The following is a 20647-nucleotide window of genomic DNA, read 5'->3' as shown; positions in this document are numbered from 1 at the left end:
ACTGCACGTACGAACCACAAGCTTTCCTGAGTGCTCAGCTCTAGACTCACTGTTCCAGCATGGCAGCAGAAAGCAGGAGCAAGGAGTTGAGCAACATTCACCCAGTTTGCCATAGAGAGCAGCGGTACCAGCCAGTGTGGTGCTGGGCAAATTCATGCTCCCTGCTCTGACATAATACAAAATTGCTAAGCAACAGTTATTGTTTTGCTCAGAAGCTAACAGCTGAAATGATACATACACTAAAAACTTTCTATTACAGTTTAGTCTCAGCCATTCAACATGTATTGTTCACTGATACAGACAACTTTCATTAATTTTCTGTGAAAGAAATGTTAAAGATTTTCCATAAAAGGAGTCATAAACAAAGGTCTGCCCTGTGCATATTAACAGTTTGCAACTTCTTCCTCATCACATGGCCAGGATCTGAAATGTTGGTCAATAGAGTACATATATCTGAACGGGCTGAGGAATGCAAAAGTTGTTAGAAAAGTCAGTGTAACACACCAAGTTAGGAGCTGCAGAAATAGAAAAGCATGCTTAAGTGTCTGATTTGACTCTAGCATCTATATGGTTATGTGTTCCATTAACAGTAATAAAGTTGCTCAGTTGTCACATGCAAAAGTGGCATCAATTTCTTTTTTCTGGTTGTGCTTCAGACTATTTCCATGTAAAAAAGTTCAAGAACAGTTGTTTTCTAGAAGAGCAAGTAAAAAAAAACTCAGTATAGTTTGGTAGAAATACATTAATTGAGATGACAGATCATAGCTCCAGCTCTTTCTTCAGAGACTGGAGGTTGGCTGCTGAAACAAGCAAGGACATACTACACCCATACATATCTGTTATGTATGCTTTCTTCTCACCTATGTTCAAGATCTTCTTCTGAAGTGCTTCCGAGGAGAGAAAAGGTTCATCTGCACAAGAGTGGATCACTGTACCAATGAGCTCAGAGTTTGTTGCCAAAATGCACGCGTTCTCCTCGTTAAGATTGACCCCAGCCATAGAAGTCACATCATTGATGTCATCTTCATCTCTACTAAAGAGAAAACCAATATTTTATACTCTGTTCAAAATGGATAAATAGAAAAGGCCTCCCAACTATCAATAAACAGCCACATTCAGGTACCTTGGAAGCTACCCTTATACGATAGATGCTTAGTGTAGTCATGGACACAGACGGCTCCTATTAACTTTCACACTCCAGTGCATTAGCTCAAATGTTAGCCTCAGTTGCTAGGTATAAAAATACTTTACATGAAACTGAAATTCTGAGCAAGCTTGGAAACCAAGGACTCAGGTAAACCTGGATTAAAAGTCCCCACAAGTCCCCCACCATTCACCACCGCTCTTACAGCCTGGAATTTGTTCTAAAACTCTAATTCACCAGGTAGAGTCAAGAGTTGATTAAAGTCAAATGCTGACTCATTGAACTTAAAAAAAAAAAACATTTTCTGAGATGCCTATCCTACAAACTGAAGCTTACAGCACAACTGTATTAGCACAAACATGATCTTCATTCTTCTTTTAGTGAGTTCCCTTAAAAATAAGATAAAAACGCTCCTTGTCAGTAGTATACAGAACACACCAGACCTTGCCCTTTGAATCAGTCCTATCATACAGTACTTATGTATCTAGCAGGAAGGATGCTGCACTTCTGAAGAACAGCAGCAGAGCTCTAGTTCTTAACATCCACCCCTCCATTAGCTGGATTCTGTTGTAGCAGCTTTGGTCTACATGTCAGAAATAAAAACTCAAGTCTGGCGTACTTAGTGCTAACATAACTAAGACTAACTATAATCACAGCAAAGCTCATGTTATGCAAGTAGCCTGTGTGCCTCAGCTTTTTTTTTACAGTATAATTTTAATTAAAATACTGAATGAATTTTATATGGGTAAAGTTTTTGCAAGACTTCAGCAATGAAAATACCCAAGTTATTTTCAATTAAGTTTAGATCATTCAAAGAAAGCATTTTTACTTCACAAAGTAACAAAGGCTGTAATGGTGGCTTCAAGGATTTAAAATCAAAACACAAGTCAGCATTATTAATAGAGACAGGTGGAAGCACTCTATCTGAAGGTCTTTTGATTTGGAAAACAAAAGAAAACAAAAATGAAAACATCACTCCCTCACCTTCAGAAAACACTGTGTGGTCTATGTAACTCTTGAATGAGGAAACTTGCTATTCTTAGGTGAAATGGGATCTCTTGGAGGCTGTCCTCTTGAGTGGCAACAGGTAGAAGCTGAAGTTATCAGAACATGGGTTTGGTTTGGGCAATACTCAAAAGACACAAGAAAGTGCTGGGATTTTTTTCTGAAAGTATAGATGCATTTTCTCCTTTGGGCTTCAATAGGTTTCTATGGTGCAAGTCTTCTCCCACAAATTTCTAGAGAGAAGCCTGGCTAGGAAAGGAGTCCAGCCTTCCCCTACTCATCTCACCATTTGTTTCTGTGCCTTCATGGCTAGGACTTCCTATGTGATTTGTACAGGAAAAAGGAGACCCAAGAGATTCTTAAACCAGCTTCTTTTGTAAAGCCAAATAGATATATTTTCATGACTGGGCTTGTGCCCCAAATCCATCGTGCTATAAAAAGCATTAAACCTTCAGATTGTCAGAATTGTGACATCACCACAGTTACAATCCACAGCTGAAATCACCTCTGCCCTAATAGCTTCCTTCCTCATCCTACCCTTTTACAACCAGCAACCAATCAGTTCAAAGCACATACTCATGCTCTATCAGCCTAACAGAGACCCTGTTCTTTCACGAAGCGTGTAAATGAAGTTTCACTGCATGTTAACTGAGTATTCAAAAGTACACTCCAGTTTCTTCTCCTCAATGACCCCTACAGAGAAGCCTTTGCTGGTGGCAAAGACAAGAATGCCACCAAAGGGGAACTGCCACAGATCTGCTGATAAAGGACTTTACAAAATCAGTACAACTAGTACCAAAAATGCACATCACAAGCTATCAGAGCTGCAACATTACCCTGATGCAGCTGTTACATGGAATCCAACTACGGATGCTTGCACCTCAGGTACAACTGTATACACACGGCTTCAGTAAATCATTTTAGCTTTCAATCTGGCCACATACTCCAAATACTCAAGCAAGAAGGAGGTAAACTTTTATACTATACATCTCTCTACATACCCAAGTTTAAGTTCTCTAAAACCAGCCTTTATCAGGTTACTATTTTATTTAATATTTCCATGCACAGCCTCTCTTGGGAGTACACACGTACAAAAGCTTATATGCAAGTAGACATCTCTACCTGTGCTGTTTTTAATGACCGATTCTAACTTCTTCACTGTGGAATATAAGTTTGCATTAAGTCACTGAGTCAGTAGCCTTGATGAAAGATTGATTTGCACCTATAAAAATACTGCTGCACTTATTCTACTTAACGAAACTATCATTACATTTCCTTAGAAGTCATGTTCACTAAAGATTAATGTAAGTTTCAGAAGCCATGTAGAGTTTGTACCATTTGCTATTCCTTTTTCCTTGCTGTTCAAACAAACCTCAGTCTTTTTAAGCAGGGTACCACGTACTTTGAGTAAGCTATAAAAATCATTCTACTGAAGTGATAAATTTAAAATACTTCAGAGTATACACGCAGACATTTCTGTTGGATATGGACCTGCTTTCATTTTCAGCAATCCCTCTAGAAAGCTCCTCTTCTACAACACTTCCTTTAATGTGTTTTGCATTTGATCAGGTCACACCCAGAAATCAAGAAGAAAAACTCTCCCAGTCTCCAGTGACTTAAGCTTATCAGGACACAGGGGAAAACAGAACATGGAGTTCTGAGCACTACCATGCATTAAGTCAGATTTGACATTTATGTTTAATATTCCACTGGAAAAAAAAGCCTAAGCAATGCAGATACACCTCAGATCTAAGAATTTGCCTGTCTTGGCTGAAAAGTGAGTCTGTGGCACCCTCTGGTGTTGGACCAAGGCACATGTCTTCTTCTGAATTCATCTTTATTTACTCAATTTTATACAACAGAAAATTAGAAAGGCACACTTACCCCAAACCTCCCTACACCATTATGGACAACTACAGGGGACAGAACAATTCCAGCAAAGCAATAATCACCAGTGCTTCCCGCCACCACCGGGCAGGGGGAGCAGCTGCCCAGATGTTTTCCACTCTGCTGTCTCACTCCTGCTTGTTTGCTAGTTGAGATTGCTGGTAGCTTCCAGACAAAAAGCACAAATTGGAGTTCTATGTGCTTTGGAGAACAATTCTATTAAATAAATAGATGCACAAAGATATTTGAGGATGCAAATACATGTCTTATTTTTTCCAGGGTGCTGTTGCATACACTTTACAGAAGATGTAAGTGCAGTACTTTATAAAAATCTTGACGCTTTTAAAACAGACTGTCCTTTTATAATACATGCCATGGGGTAATCAAGTGCCCGTGATGCTCATGCTTAGTAGAAATTATTTCCAGAGCTTTTTTTTAATTGTGGGGGTGGAAATCACCATTTTTTCTATTGCTCATCTCAAGCAACCAAAACAGCCTGTCAAAGAGCAGACAAGGTCAAATTGCAGCTTATTAAGTACAGCTTAGTGAGTATTACATTCTCAAATCCTAACCTAACCTGGTCACACAATGGCAGACAGCATCAGGCTTGATGACACACTGCAAGGTGAGTACACAGCTTAAGTGTCACATGTACAATCACATCCATTTCAATACATGCTCTCTGCCTATAACAAGTCTCATCACAAAACCTGAAAGGGGGCCCATGGTGCTTCTCCTCACCTCACACATGATAAGCATTTGACGGATCGCAGGTCACAAAGAAAAGCTGTGCTGGGAATACTGAAAGTAAGGACAAAACAGAGCAAACACCTACATGGCTTACTGGGAAACATCTGTTGCCCAGGCCCGATTAACAGTATGTGGTGCTACACCTGCTTGGTGAACAGATACTTCACCTCAGGAAGCCAGGAGCTCAGGTACACACCGCCCATACCAGCGAAAGAGAGATGCACCAGGGATGCATCCAAAAGGATAAATTCTTCAGACGCAAGAGACTCATCTGTAAACAGCAGAGATTATATCTGCTCTAATCCTATGGGGAGCTTTTAATACAAGGTAACTTTGCTTTAGTTAAGGATGGAGATCAATATGGCTCTTCTAGAAGTTAAAACTGATTTATATTGATGCACACTGTTTATATAATTACACTCTTGTGACAATACAATGAAAATCTAACGTCATTGAAACAGTTTCCTTATACTAAGAATAACTAGATCTGCTATGAGGTCAACATTTTTAGGCACTTGTCAATTAGTATTATAACATGAAAAACACCTATAATAAACAGGTTTCTAAAGAAAGTTGGTTTTATTTGGACTTTGTTCCCACCTCTGTACTTGCTGTCCGTTCATTTTGTTTCTTCCTACAGTAAAATTCTGATATTGTATTTTTTTTACCTGAAGGATGTTGTTCCATTCTCTTTTATTTTAGCATTCTGAACAGAAGATGCTTGAAGTGACAGAATTTTATTTCCTGGCAGGGTAATTTGTTTCAGAATGGAACCTAAAACAAAGCAAAGAACACATCACAGTAGAAGGCACAACATAAGGTAACTGTTTCATCAGTTCATGCTTCTGGTAAAGGCTACTGGAGACTCAATAACAACTAATTAGGTTCATGTGAAATCCAGGCACTGTAGAGTCTTACATTCTACAAGTTCTGTATGGCCAAAAACCCTACATGTTCTGAGCAAACACTACCCTCTGTGCTGACGAGTGAAAGGTTTTAGTGAAAACTATCTGGCTGAGACAAATTCACATTATACATCAACCTGGACCTGTTGAAGGAAAAAGCAGAGTCTCATGAAACAACTCTCAAAAACATCATGGTTTAAAGGAGTTTACTTGCAGTATTTTAACAAGCACAAATGTTTAACTCACACATTTTTAACAGGTGCCAGAAGTAGACACGGCACAGTTTCTCATCAGAACTCCAAGCAGGCAATAAATATGTTCAACTTCTCGCACAGAGTTGGCTGCTCCAGACAAAAACCCACTTTTTTACATTCCTACAACCTACAAACAGCCTGCACTTATTTCTGTACTTCAGCAGTCCTCTCCCTTCTCCACTAAAGAGGTCCCACTTTACCTGCAGAAAACTGGTTAGTTTGAACGAGTGTATTCAGCGGTATCCTTTTCTCAGCAGAAGTCTGTAGGGTCAGCGTTGAGGGTTGTGGGGGCGTGGATACTTGCTTTACAATGGTTCCTGATGGTTGCTGGACTACCTGGAAGTGGAATATCCAATATCAAGAGTGAGAAGAGCTAAACACACAGAGAGGTAAATAGTATCAACACGTTCATTCAGTCAGAAGTGCCGCTGGGCATGCATGCATGTCTAGCTTTCGGTTTAAAGCAAACAGCACGCTCAGAAAAAACTCTTTTTGTTTTTTCATTTCATGACAAGAAATCTTGACAACTGGTGGTGAGCTTTAAGCTCCAGCTCATTCAGTGAGCCCTAATAGACACTTCACCCCTGCTCTCTATTGATAACCATTTTAGACCAGTTTCACTGAGTATTACACAATCCATTACACTAAGAAGCTTTCCTCTCTGTAAGTCTTGCTTAACAGTCTAACAATTGAATATTGAGTCTTCCTGCCAATAAGTTCAAAAGGGCAGGTATCACATACACCTAGTCGAAAAGAAGGAATACCAAAACAAACAGAAGTCTTGCATTAAATCCTTTTCCTACCAAGAATTAAGAGGACATGCTATAAAGTTACTAACATAGTTTTGGAGCTGCAACATCAATTGTAAATTGAGTTGCTGAGTTCCAAAGTGTTAAGCAAAAGTACACTGAGCACATCAGGTAGCGGGAACATGAAGTACCAACTAGCAACACCTACAGTGAGTAGAGCCTCTACATAAAAACATCAGTACATTGCTGAAGGGGGTTGATAGTTTTGTTTAAAGAGGCTCTTGAAAGAAACAAAACCAGACAGCAGGGTGTCATCACAACACGCACCTACAGGCACAGCCCATAAATACTAATTCTTCCTCTTCAGGGGCAGCTATTAAAATGCAAGACAGTTCTAAATTGCAGCAGCCCTGAAAAGCTTCATTTCTAAGCCTTCTAGCTAGCAGAATGTGAGCTGCAGCTTTTGATACATCGTTTAGAAAAGTTTTTGATTACTAGTAGACAGATGTGCTTTTACCAAAGGATAGAATTATCATCATCTTCAGACTGAATCTTATTTTTTTCAGAGGCAAAAAGCTAACACAAAGGAATTTTTAGGGTCAAGAAACTGCTTGTTCTTCAACTTCAGAGAGTCTAAAGAATGCTTCTTCAGTGACTGCACAAGTTTCATTAAAGAACTGACATGTACTATATTTCAGAAATTAGACTGTCTCCTTCTGTCATCTAACTGCAGATTTATCAGTAAACCTCAGCAGCAAAAGCATCATGCATTCACAAAAAGAAGTACTTTCTGTATTGAATAGTCAAGATACACTCCACCCATCCCCATATTAATAGTATCATCATTTGGTATAGCAGTGGTAACACAGAACAGCTGAGCTGAAGGTGATATCTAAAGACGAGACAACAGACAGTTCTTGAGAAGAAACATAAGATCCAGAAGAGGAAAGAACCATGGCAGTACAGGGAAAGACTGTGGACAGGGTAAAGGTTCACACATGTGGCACCTCCTCATGAAGTAGCACAGGCACCAACATTTGCTTCTATGGGGTTTCACCAAAGCACAGTTATGTCAAATCATCAGCCTAGGTGGAGATTGGGAAATAAGTAACCAAGGAGATCAAGAAGAAACAGAAAGGGTGTGCTGACAGTAAAGCTGATTTTCTATTTGCCATTCTAGCTGCTAGACTAACAAAAGCTGCAAGTCCTTGGGACTTGGAACAGGAGGGGGCAACAATTCTAGAAATTTTGACAAGGATCTAAGGACAGAAGTATTACAAAAACAGGTAATATCTGTGAGAAAGAGTTATTGTCTCTTTTCTTTAGGTTAGCAGCAAGAAGTAATGGAGAAAAGGGACTACTCCTTTGTGCCCCAGCAAGAACGTTAACAGAGACATCAGAATAAAAAGCACTGACACTCTTAAGTAAAAAAAATGCACCACAACAATTAGGTTGAGGCCAGTTTTATGAGGTTTAACAAGCCCAAGTGCTGGGTCCTGCACTTGGGTCACAACAACCCCAGGCAGCACTACAGGCTCAGGGAAGAGTGGCTGTAAGGCTGCCTGGCAGAAAAGGATCTGGGGGTGTAGACTGACAGCCAGCTGAACGTGAGCCAGCAGTGTGCCCAGGTGGCCACAAAGGCAAACAGTACCCTGGCTTGTATCAGGAATACTGTGGCCAGCAGGGCTCGGGAAATGATCGTCTCCTTGTACTTGGCACTGGTGAGACCTCACCTCGAATCCCGTGTTCAGTTTTGGGCCCCTCACTACAGGAAAGACATTGAGATGCTGGAGAGAGTTCAGAGAAGGGCAACAAATCTGGTGAGGGGTCTGGATCACAAGCCTGATGAGGAGCAGCTGAGGGAGCTGGGGCTGTTTAGCCTGGAGAAAAGGAGGCTGAGGGGAGACCTTATCGCTGTCTACAACTACCTGAAAGGAGGTTGTAGCATGGAGGGGGTTGGTCTCTTCTCCCAAGCAACAAGCGACAGGACAAAAGAAAATGGCCTGTTTTACATTCATAAAGCAAAGCTCAGAGACAGCAGAGAGATGTTGAGGTATCATCACACACTACAAGCAGTAGTGCTTCATGAAGGAAGCCTCACCATTTGAATGCGAAAGCATATACTCAGGACAAAAAATTCTTGAAAAATCACGGAGGAGACTCTTTGTTCAAGAAAGCTCAGTTCTGAGGGCACTCAAGACTACCAGCTCTCTAAGAGCAAGTAGTTAAAACAGCACAAGCGCTTGACTCCTTGCTTCAACTATTAGTAATACGCAGGGAGAGCATCTCACTGGTAATAGCAGGGACTACACTGCAGAACTCTTGCTCTTTATGCTTAACATGAAGTTGTAGCCTCACATTAGCTTTCTCACCACTGGAACCCAGCAGCTGGTAATGTATATTTTCATTTCTTGTGCTTTAACAAGAGACAAAACAATAGTACAGCATGACAAGCTTTATTTCCAATATTACACTTATTTGTAAGACAATGCCCTTAAATAAGGCTATATTAAGAAAGTTACCAGGAGGGAACCCTACTAAACGTGCAACTCTTGCAGCAGAGGTGTGTGACCAATCCCAACAGCATCTCTGAAGAACAAGTCCCTTGGTGTCCAACATGCAAAACCAGAGTTCCAACAATGAAGCCACAGAAAAGAAACTTACATGTCAAATCACTGCAGTCACAGTTTTGATTTTAGAATACTGCAGTGCTGCATTTTTAAGCATAATCAACATTACAACAGAGCTGGCACATGAAAGTTTGCTTTACGTTCCTCATGCACCAGAGACCTAAATCAGAAATGGGCATGGAGAGAGAGAGTATGGCATTAGACAGCCCTGCAGGCTGGAAAGGCAAAGAAATTGCTGGCAGTATTGTATGGACAGATTTGCACAGCTGACATGTGCTTGCTTTCAGCTGGCAGCAGGACCCTTCTGTTGAGGGAAGGTGCATCCAGATTTGTCTTCTTGTGAGAGGAAAAAGACCCTCTTGTCCTTTCAAGGAAATGCACCAGAGAAAGCTTAGAAGATGAAGATACTTCTACTAACTTGCTCTTCATGCTAGTAGGTTGCCTGAACAAACACCAAGCTCCTGATATGGCTTTGCTGCGAAGTGGTCAACTTAGCCCCTCAACCACATCCAAAATCAAAATTAAACAGGTATTTTGAAGAGCAAGTATTTTTATCACCGTGCCTGGAATCTACCCAGATGAGGATAAAAACATGTTTTGTATGCAAGTCAACATTTGTATGGCACAGTGAAGAAAAGCAATTGCAATAGGCTGCCACGCTGCAGTCGTGGAGGAGTTAGAAGTAATTTATTAAGTTCAACAATATCATATTCAGGAAGTGTTTTGAATCCCTAGTGTAGAGTTAAGCTGCTTCGTCTATTTGTACAGATGGTCAACCTCTCCCCTGGATTACATGCCTTGCTGTGTAGCCAAACTGCTCTCCAGCCCTTCTACAACCTAAGAAACCCTCATTTTCTTCTGGCTGGAATTTCAAATTTAGTCCTCAAAGACAGTAAGGGTACCAAATCCATCTCCAATTTGGCTTTAGCTACTACTATCGAAGACTCTTGATAACTCTTCAGTTTGGTTGTTCAGTTGGTTTGTATTGTTTTTGAAAAACACTTGTAAAAAAGACCCCCTATCCCCTTCATATAGGGGAGTGCTTTGTTCATTTACTTAGAATTTTTTATTTAGAATGCAGCATGCTTGTATTATATCCACCTTACACACTTTGAAAGGAAGAAGATTTTAAAAGCAAAACATTTTAGGGGTCTGAATACTGTAAATCAAGTATACACAATAAATAAGCTATAAAGGAAATTCACAAACTAGATGACCTGCTATAACTGTGGAAAGTAAATCTAGCTTTACATGAAGACTAGTGTTTTATTCTCTTTTTGATGAACAAATCTTTACAAGGAAGTGCTATTGAAGAATTGAGTTCTTCATCTGCCAAAGAGGGACCAGTGTCTCAAAACACTTGAGAACATTTCTTGCAAGTAGACCAGTCAGACAGCACACTACACACCTCAAACACCCATAAAATCCTAATGTATTTCACAATGTTGCTCTTTGGGGTATACCTGTGATCCACAGTTTGTTGGTATTTAACATTAACATTAGCAAGAAGTTAACCTGTGCCAAGAAAAAAAAATATTAACACATTGTTTTTGCAAGTATTGTTTTAATAAGACATTTATCCCTCCTGGAATTTGCTAGCTAACAAGATCTGATAGAAAAGTTCACTTTTGGATAACTTCATAATTAAAATGTCTTAGTAAATCTGGAGGTCAGAGCTCTGCTCTGAAAAGCTCCTTCAGCTAGTTTGTACATCTCAGTTAATATATCACTAAACATCACCAAGCCACCTGTGCCTGCAAAGTAACCAGGGTAGGAACTATCAAACTAGAGACTGGAATCCCTAGCAGCCAGCTGAGGCACAGCCTTAAAAGGCCATCTAATAGTAATTAACATAAGCATCCCATCAGCAATTTCTGTTTCTGACACTTGCATTTCCTGCCTTTTCTTTCAGATGCCAACCTAGCCCAGCTGCACACACAGCAAGGGTCAGAACTCATGTTCCCTTGTGTCTCAAGCTGGACGTTCAGCCTGGTACAAGAGTGGTCAGTGTGCCTTGCAAGAGACTGAGCTTACAGCTTGGCTTTAGATTCACCTTTTCAGCAAGGGCTCAATGTCTCTAGCTATAGAAAACAGAACTGATTAACTCATGACAGACTAGCTTCATATGTTAAACAAAAAACAAAAACAAACAAAAAAAGCTAAGATCCAAATTGAAATCCTCTTTACAAATTGGTAAGAGTCAAAGCAAAGAAGCCCAGCTACAGAGAAGCAGAGAAATTAATCTTACCAACTGTTTCACTTTAACCACCTGCTGAGCACCCACTGACTGCGCAACGATGGAGTTTGGCTGTGAGATTTTGATACTGATTGGGGTTCCAGCAACTGGTTTCAGAGACTGGAGAGGCGTTGTCCCTGAAGATACCGCTGTAGAGACCAGCATTGGCTTTGCAGACTGGAGAGACGACTTTGCTACCACAGAAGTGAGCACAGGCTTGACAGTTTGGACAGCTGTCAGCCCTGATGATGTTGTGGTGAGGACTGAAGATGCAGGCCGAAGAGATGCTGTCACCACCGCAGAGCCAGGAACAGGCTTCATGGTCTGCACAGCAGCTGTTGTCGACACACTGACAAGGACTGGTTTGATAACCGGAGAGGCTGTGACTGTTACAGAGGCAGACACTGGTTTTATAACTGGAAGGGAAGTTGTTGCCACAGCTATGGAAGGAGCTGGTGCTGCAGAGGTACAAGTCGAAACAGTTTCTTGGGTTGGAGCTGGCTGCTGCATACACTGCTGGATAAAGCTCTGAGCATTGGGCATTAGCTGCCGTAAGGCAAGCATGCTTTTCTAGAAGAAAAACGAAAAAACACTGGCTGTAACATCAGCAGAGTCTTCCATGATTCATTCCACATTAGCAACTGAATCTCCTTCATCGTATTTCAATTTAATTTTTCATAAGACAATAAACTGCTTATTCCAAACAGGTTTTGCTAGAATTCAGGCACCCTTAAATTGATGATACTGCTCAGTGAAGACCACAAGAGTCACCAACACAAGCTGAGCAAAGGTCAACAGTCACCATGGCTTCACTGCATGTAGCAAATTCCATCTATAGAGAAACTCACCCATAACTTTATTCTTTCCTTCAGATTTTTCAATTTGAAATTTGTGTTCTAGAAAAACACCAAGTGTTTAACTAACTCGAAAAAAATCTGTTTTGCCAAAAATCCCTCCTATATTGTAACAGCTGTGTTTATTCCATGGAGCCTGTCTGACAGAACTACAAATTATCCAACGAAGTCAGAAACAAGCTCCAAAGATATGAGCACTTCCACACCAATACAGCTGGATCTACACTAGGGGGGGATACCACTTTAATAATGCCTGTATAGCTGCAGCAGCACAACTTAAGCCAGACAGTTCCCTGCACAAGAGAACATTAGCAAATGTATCCTGGAAGATCTCAATTTTATTACAGCTATGTTGGAGAAGGTTAATGGACAGAATAATCTTCAAGCCCTCTACAGATTTTTCTCCTTGACTATTTACAATCTATTATGGTTCAGAACCAGGGGAAATCAGTTCTGCAGCTCCCTGTATATTCTCACAAACCTTTTATCTCCCCTCCTAACAGTTTTTGAAGTTTGTAGGAGTCTCTGGCACAGTACTGTTGCTATGGGCTTCATGAAAAAGGAACATGTTTCACTTGCTAATACACTGAGTGAACAAACTGTTTGGACATCTAGACCTTCTGTGGCACATCTATCTTTAATGCTCATTTCCTTTTTTAAAAGGCTGCTCAGCTTTCCTCATGCTCCTGATGCAATTTATTTCCCAAAAGGATCCAGCAGAGATATGAAAATCAAGCCGGCTTTACAGCCAAAGCTACTGTACTTTTTCACCTATCACAACAGACAAAACAAAACACACGTAACAACTTCCATCAAAAACCTGCAGCTCAAAGATAAGAGGCAAGTCCAGAGAGTCCTCTCTAGAATTCCACTTCATTGGCTAGAAGTGAACTGGCAACAAGCCGTATCTATCACATTTCTTTCCAGCCGTGAGCTGGAAGCATTTCCCCCACAAACAAGGCCAGCACCGATCCTCGTAGCACCTTAAGAGAAGTGCTCCTGAAGTCACCTTCCATTTGGCACTTGGTCCTGTCACAGCTGCTCGGAGTTACAGACCAGACCTAACTGATGTGTATGAACTACACATCTTTAAGGCTTTTTGCAAAACAAAACAAAACAGAACAAAAAACAAACAAACAAACAAAAAACAAACAAACAAAAAAACCCAACCACCAACCCAAAACCAACACAACAAAAAAAAACCAAACACATTCTGGAAAAAAAAAAAAAAAATCAGAGTGCAAAAAGTTTTAAAGGATGGGTAACACTACAAAATCCGATAGCTTTGACCATGACGGTGTCTAAACAATATTTCCGAAGTCACAGTATTTCTTTGTTAATACAGTGTGCAACAGGGAGAGAGCACCCTATCACAGAAAAACATGCAGCAGCTCTTCTGTGATGGGTCAGGGTCTGACCCACGCTGATGAACCCAACTTAACTCCTGTGGAACTACCTCAAGGTCTGTGCACCACACGTAGCAGCTCTCCACATTGTGGGATGGCTTATGAACCCCGGCTGAACACCTCCACGAGTGCACGAGGACACCGCTGTGCCCAAGCTAACAAACCCTTGGAGGACCCAAAGGGGTAGAAGCGTTAGCAAGTGCTGTGAAGTCACCTCTTGCTTCAGCTCTGCTGCATGAACCAGACCAGGGCTGTCATGGCTCATCATCCCCAGATGAGGTCTAGCTGTGCTGGTCTTAGGCTAGGTCTGTGTGGAGCAACTGAGTTTCACAGCACAGGGGCACCTGAGCTGGCCCCACACACAAGCAGCCAGCCCACATCCAGTGGGGTTCATCATCCAGGGTGCCGCAGAAGGCAGCTATGCTACATCTGAAGCCAAACCTGGCTTGGCAGTTAGTGGAGCTCTGCTGAGACTACACGCAGCTCACAGAAAATCTGTGCCAGCCACACTGACCCTGCACCCACAACCTTCTCCTTCTGCAGCCAGAGCTACACTGGGTGCAGAAAGGCCCATAACTCCGAGCTTTTTTTTTTAAGCTTTTGCATGAGCCTCTAGGAAACCTCCAGGGCATTAAACAGAAAATAAGTAAGTAAGCAATATGAAAATTTTATATCAAGCCTTGCAGAAAAGACTGTAGTCTTCCAGACTCATGGCAAACTTTCCAGCAAAGCATTTAAAGGCTGCCACTGTAATAAAAATATTCATCCCACACTTTAGCAGATTAACATCAGCCACCTAAAGTAATATCAACATTATCACATGCATTGTTACATGTGCTGTCAAATGCTAAGAACACAAACTCCAGAAAACCTCTGTCCTAGCTTTAGCACTGAACTATTCTCCCTTGATTCTCAACTGTGCCTATAGTGAATGGTAAGCAGAAGTACAGACCTATAAATCCTAACAATAAGATGTGCTTTGCAACTAAATATAACCAGGTTTTCTGTATTTCCACTGGAATTTAATGCTTCTTATACAACAAAGATATTAATTTTAATTTTGATTGTTAATAAACTCCATTTTAAAAGGACAGCATTTTTAAAAATTTACGTTATTATTTGCTTGAATAGAGGCAGAGTTATCCTGAGTTACTCTTCCTAAGTTGCATTAGTCCTGGCAGACCTTTTCTGACTCCACTTAAACATGAGCCAGCAGACAGATGAATGCTAGTTCACATAGATTCTTTGAGCTTAAAAAATGCATAAACTGTGCACAGCCTCCATTTTCAGTCATCTGAATTAGAATTTAGTACAGTTACAGTTTTGATGAGAAAGTAAAAGGTTATCTTATGCACAGCTGCTCTACGGTAGATGCACCAGCTTCCAAAACATTAATCTCCACTAATGACTGGAGGGTAATCACTCTCCAATTTAAGAACATAGCATAAATTACTCCTCCAAAATGCTCCCTCCCTCAAAATCTTGTCTTTCTAAGAGCAAGAGTCACACAGGTCGAGGTGAAACACCATTTCCTCAGCTAACCTGAGCAAACACCTGTTTGAATGCTCTGACTCTCCTTGCCTTTTCTGGTCCTCCTCCCCGCCTCATTAAATACTACATATCCACAATCAGACACTTACCTTGAGAAAAGGAACTAAATACGGTTGTGGAGATGACTTGAGTTCTATGTATAGTTTTTTGGTAAATTCTTCTGGCTCAATTTTCGCTTCCTAAGAGGAAAGTATAATTACATTGGTAATCTATGATTTCTTTTTTTCACAGGTATTTTTAAGATTAATGGAAATTTACATTGTTGTGGAATTGTTCAGTGTCAATACTCAAATTTTTTCCTCTTTTATCTTTAAACACAAGGTTTTAGGATAGGATGATCTTGTAATTTAGATACAGTATTATCAAATTAAATTAATTTCTTAAACTCCAGGCAAGTAGCACACTTAAGGATACTTGTTCAAACACCTCACTCAAGTGAACTGATAGAAACACGTTTATAAGTAGCAATGAGTACCTCATTGTTAAGCAGAAATATTTAAAATCCACTCTTTTCTGTAAAGGTAGTTTATCTGCATAAGGATCAACTTAAAGAGACAGCAGACAAAAGACAACTCAGTAGTTTTTGTAAGACAATTCTAATCTAATGCACACATAGCATAATAAAGCAGAACACTTAACATCGTCTTTCAAAAGCAACGGACACTGAACATAGGAGCATTACTTGTGCATACCACGGTAACAGTTCTCTGGCTTGCTGAGTACAGTCCCCTTCAATGCTTTCTGCTCTGCCCCAACACAAACACCTGACCCAAGGGCTTGACAGGGTCAGGAGGCTGCAGGAGACTTCTCGGGACCCTCACTCACCACTTCAGTGTCACCACGACAGGGCCCAGGTGGTGGGTAGCCCCAAAAAGGTTGCCCTTTCTCACTGTCCCAGGTGAGACCCTGCCACAGAGTCACCAAGAATGCTACCTCCTCCAAGAAGGTGCAGACACACAGGAAAAGGGACCCCAGCACCAATCTGTCTCTGCAGAGAAATTACTCCTCTTACCCATATTCTCCTTTGGAGCAACTGTTCCAAGGAGTTCCATGACCAGAGCACAGGTTTTTAGGACTGTATATTCACAGACAAACAGAACTTACAACACCTCTCCTATTTAGTCATTTGATCTGCTGCCTGTTCGGTCTCACTGATCTTTGGATACAGGTCATTGAGGTCTCACTGACACAGATGCAGTGATTTGGTACACCACATTTCTCTGTATATAAGGTGCTTGACACCCATTTCATGAGATACTGCCTTAAGGGTCATTTTACTTCATAGCTGCCATTTACCCATTTCCCTCGCACATATGAAACATTAATTTATTTTGCATTTAAATCATATATACGTACTGAGTGGCAGAACAGCAGCATTTTTAAAATATTACATAAAGCAAATAAATGCACACTTAAACGATATATTAATATCTGGTAACAACTGTTGTTAAAAAAAATAAAGTACTGTAAGCACAAGAAGGAACAATTCTAGTATTTCCCTACATACTCAAGGTGTATAGTGCACATACTCAAGATGTATAGTCCAGCAGGGACACAAAGGCAGAGGAAGAAGAGGAATCAAACAGTTTTGCAAGGCTGCATCTCAGAACAATCTGCTCTTTGAAATTACACTTTGTCTACACCATGCTCCTCTAGACTGAAAAGTCCTTTGGTACCACTAGCAAAGCCATCCCCCTCTACCAGCCCACAGCCTTCTGCTACAGTGGAACAACAAAACAGTAGTGGTCAAAAGCCAAGACAAGATGTGGCAGAAGAAATCGTTACTGAGAAAACCCAGCTGTGCAGAGGTACAGCACAAAGCGGCACATGGAAGCCACCTGCAAGGAGAGAGAGAGAAGCTGGCAGCCACCACGTTATTTTCTCCATCTCATTGTCTAAAGACATAGATAAGGTCATGCGTGTTCCACTGGAGCTTCACTATCAACCTATAAGTCAGTTCTGTAAAACAACAGTATGAACGTAGCACTGCATTACAACCTCCATAGTAATACTCTTGCCACTGAGGACTCAAAATTATACTAACATGAAAAACAAGGCAGCTCAGACCCAGAAGCTGTGTTAACACTATCAGCTCCTACTGCTGTCTGTTATCTGTTTGCATAAAATGAAACAGGAATGTGAAGGGGAAAAAAATACAGCATGGAATCCAGTTAGAAATAAGAGTTGCAAAGACTTAAAGAAGCTCAGATGTACTTGGCCACAAATCAAACTCTTCAGCTGCTAAAAAAAAAAAAAAAGACAAGGAACAAAAGTATAATTAAATCCATGTCAAAAATTAAATATAAATAAAGCAGACTTTCTTTAAAAAAAGTCTCACCAACAGATTTTGCACCAGATTCTTCACATTCTGCCCCATCTGAGGGGCTTGAGGTCCACTGGATGCCAGTTTTATTAGTGTAGCAAGAAAATTCTTGCACTTCTTCACATTCTCTAGCATCTCCTAGTGTGGAAATAAAGAGAAGACTGTTAGACGTGGCATTGGCTCTCCAACCTCTGATGAATATAGAGAATGTTAATTTTTAATTAAAAACTTTTTTTTTTTCCCTTACTGTAGAAGTGCTGGTCTGTGCTACTGTTGTGCCCTCTGCTTTCACAGAGACTGCCTTTTGGGAGACAGCTTGCGCAGGTGGTCCTGTAACTGGAAGTTTTACAGGTGTTTCAGTACTCGAAGGCTTTACAGCAGTAACTGTAGTAACACTAGCTGTTGCAGCTGCTGGCTGAAAAGAAAAATTAACACTTCTTAACCGAAGAGTAACGTGACAAACATACTGTATTCTGCTAGTGTATAAGGTAGCACCCTCCCTTCACACTACTATTCAAAACATAAATAAACAGTTTTTACCTTTGTTTTTAAAGTTCAGATTAATTTCCTTTGAGAGGCTCTATTTCATAAAGTGATGGAACCCTCACAGCCATAATTCTGTTTTTAAATCAATGGTGGGGGAAAGAAATGACAAAGGCTCACCCAGACTGAAGCTCTGCCTGCAACTTCAACTGGAGAGAGAAAGGTAAACTTGTCTTGAAAAAGCCAATATATTAACTTCACCAGGCTTGTTCAGTCTAAAACTAACGAATTTTGAACAATGCTAAGCCAGGTGATACTACTCTGAAGATAAATACAACCTCAAGTGATTATTTATCTTCCCTTCCTACCCTGCAACTCCCCTCCCAATTGCAATATCCCTTACTCTTCCCATCACACATGCAGTGGGCAAAGGATGTCATGTCCACTTTGGAAGGATGCATGTGACAGCAGAAGTAGACAGTTAAGCAAATGCACCTACCAAACCTAACAAGTTCTTCCTTGTGGGCAGCAATTTGACTCTCTCTCTGCCCAGACACAGACCCTCACAAAATTCTGTTGTCTTGAGACCTGTGTTTAAAATCTCATGAGAGTTTACCCACAGATTCAGAAGCTCCAGCAACAGGAAAGTAATGAAGATTTAGGAAAAAAATAACACAATTGCCTCTCTCCTTTGAATACCAGGCTACATGGAAGTTTCCAGAAGAAAACCTACTAAACTGAAGTCCTTCTAGTTCAGATATTAAAACCAATAAACAAACTAACTGACCCCAAAACACCGCAAACAAAAAGCCTAACACAGTTCCCATACAACACAATGCTATATGAATAAAAGTCTGCCTCTACAAAAACCACTACTTCTGATTTCTTAGCTTGAAAACTAAAAAGCCAATTTGAATCTGCAGGTTACAGAAAATAAGGAGTTTCAGGTTAGCATTTGAAACCTGAAGTTGGGTGCTGGTTTTCCTCCAAATCTCTCAACAGAAAGGGAAAGTCTGGTTTTGTAGGCCAAGTTCTAGCTTAGGAGGTGCACATCTGCTTTCACTGACTCAACACATTTAAACACCCCAGTTTAGCCCAACAACCACAAATTAATGCTAATTGCTAAATGCTAATTGCATTAATGATAAGATGATAACACAAGAGCCTAACTTATCCTACTATGGATAAAACAAAAACTGATCAGAGTTGGACAGAAATCACGCAGAGTATCAAAGGGCTTTTAAGTCTTTCAGGATAGGGAAAATTAGTGAGAAACATTTAAAGCTGAAGCAAAACACTTGCACTTTTGTTGTTTATTTATAAATTATATTTTTTTCCTGGGTGTGTGTCCCCCATCTCCCCAAGCTGCTGCCAGTTTGACATGAAAGAAGCAGGCAGCTACCAGGGAGCTTTCCAGCTTAGGCTCCCACTGCTGGTAACACTTCAGCAGCTCTCTGCAGGATCTTTGCCACCACCTCTGCCTCTTCCAAGGATGAGGCTCAACAGCTCTAAAACCACAGGGAGGCAAACTGGGCATGAGAATCCCACAAACAGATGGATGGGAGGAAGACAGAAGGGGACAGAGTACAGATCTGTCAAGCTGCAATGCCCTGGGCTTTTAAAAGCTGAAAACGTGAGGTTCTCAGGAGCTGATCTCTTGCAAATTCCAGCGTGTTTATACATCAAGACCAGAACAGCATTTTATCAGCTGAGGGAGGGAACAACAGGAAGCCTGCTGGACACTTTCCCCAGGAAAATGAATATATGGGAATTAAATTCTGTCATCTGCCCTCAACCTTTTTCATTACCAACAGTTCTCCTTCTCACTTCGAGCAACAGAGAAACAGCCACCACAAAAAAAAAAAACACACACACACCCACGATGCATTAATCCTGCATATTTTGAAATAGTTACAAGAGAAGAGGTGCTCTGCATCTAAATGAAAGTGCCCCAGCATGATACTAATTAGATATTTGCAGCTTCCTTACCCCATCTGGGAAGAAGGTAAAAAATAAAAATGTGCAGGTATTTTGTCTAACTTCTGAGCTTAAACATTCAGGAATGTAAACAAATCGAAATATTTTTGTAGATGAGGAGAATAATGCTGGAGTCAGTAACCAGAGAGAGTTTTGCAGATAGCAGTGTTCCAAGCTGTACTTTGCACAGGATAGGAGATATACAACCAAGCCAAGGATAATTCCCTCTCCCCTGTCTCCCATGTTCTGTGTTGACATTGTACATCCACACCAACACTCCTCTTCTATGACCTCAAAAAACTGCCAAAACTAACATCAGCAAGTTATTCTAGGACTGATGAATGAAACAGCTGCCAAAGTCAGAACCAAAGGTTCTTCCTTTCTTTCTCCAGACAACCTTATGCACAGGTTCCCTTGTCAACAGTCTTCTCTCACCCACCCCAGGGTAAGAACTGAAGTGGCTCTGTGATGGCAGGACATATCCATATTGCAC

At 40.8% G+C, this 20647-nt stretch overlaps 1 protein-coding gene across 4 annotated transcripts in view; it reads right to left on the bottom strand.

Moving 5' to 3' along the window:
- The window catches only part of TAF4B (TATA-box binding protein associated factor 4b), a 79355-nt gene that overhangs the window by 36605 nt on the left and 22103 nt on the right, over positions 1-20647 (bottom strand). For 3 of the 4 annotated variants that reach the window (XR_010470523.1, XM_065053375.1, XM_065053377.1), the window contains 7 exons: positions 17942-18109; positions 17710-17832; positions 15461-15550; positions 11573-12130; positions 6146-6281; positions 5455-5560; positions 861-1033 (listed from right to left, as the gene is read on the bottom strand). Coding sequence is in view for 3 of the 4 variants with exons in the window: in XM_065053375.1 (XP_064909447.1) it covers positions 861-1033; positions 5455-5560; positions 6146-6281; positions 11573-12130; positions 15461-15550; positions 17710-17832; positions 17942-18109 (1354 nt within the window). In the remaining variant the exon portion in view is untranslated. The remainder of the gene's footprint in view (positions 1-860; positions 1034-5454; positions 5561-6145; positions 6282-11572; positions 12131-15460; positions 15551-17709; positions 17833-17941; positions 18110-20647) is intronic. The other variant, XM_065053376.1, reaches the window with a different exon arrangement.

Source organism: Columba livia, chromosome 2 (assembly GCF_036013475.1).
Source record: "Columba livia isolate bColLiv1 breed racing homer chromosome 2, bColLiv1.pat.W.v2, whole genome shotgun sequence".
Classification (NCBI taxonomy): Eukaryota; Metazoa; Chordata; class Aves; order Columbiformes; family Columbidae; genus Columba; species Columba livia.
This window is presented reverse-complemented; position numbering and strand designations above follow the sequence as displayed.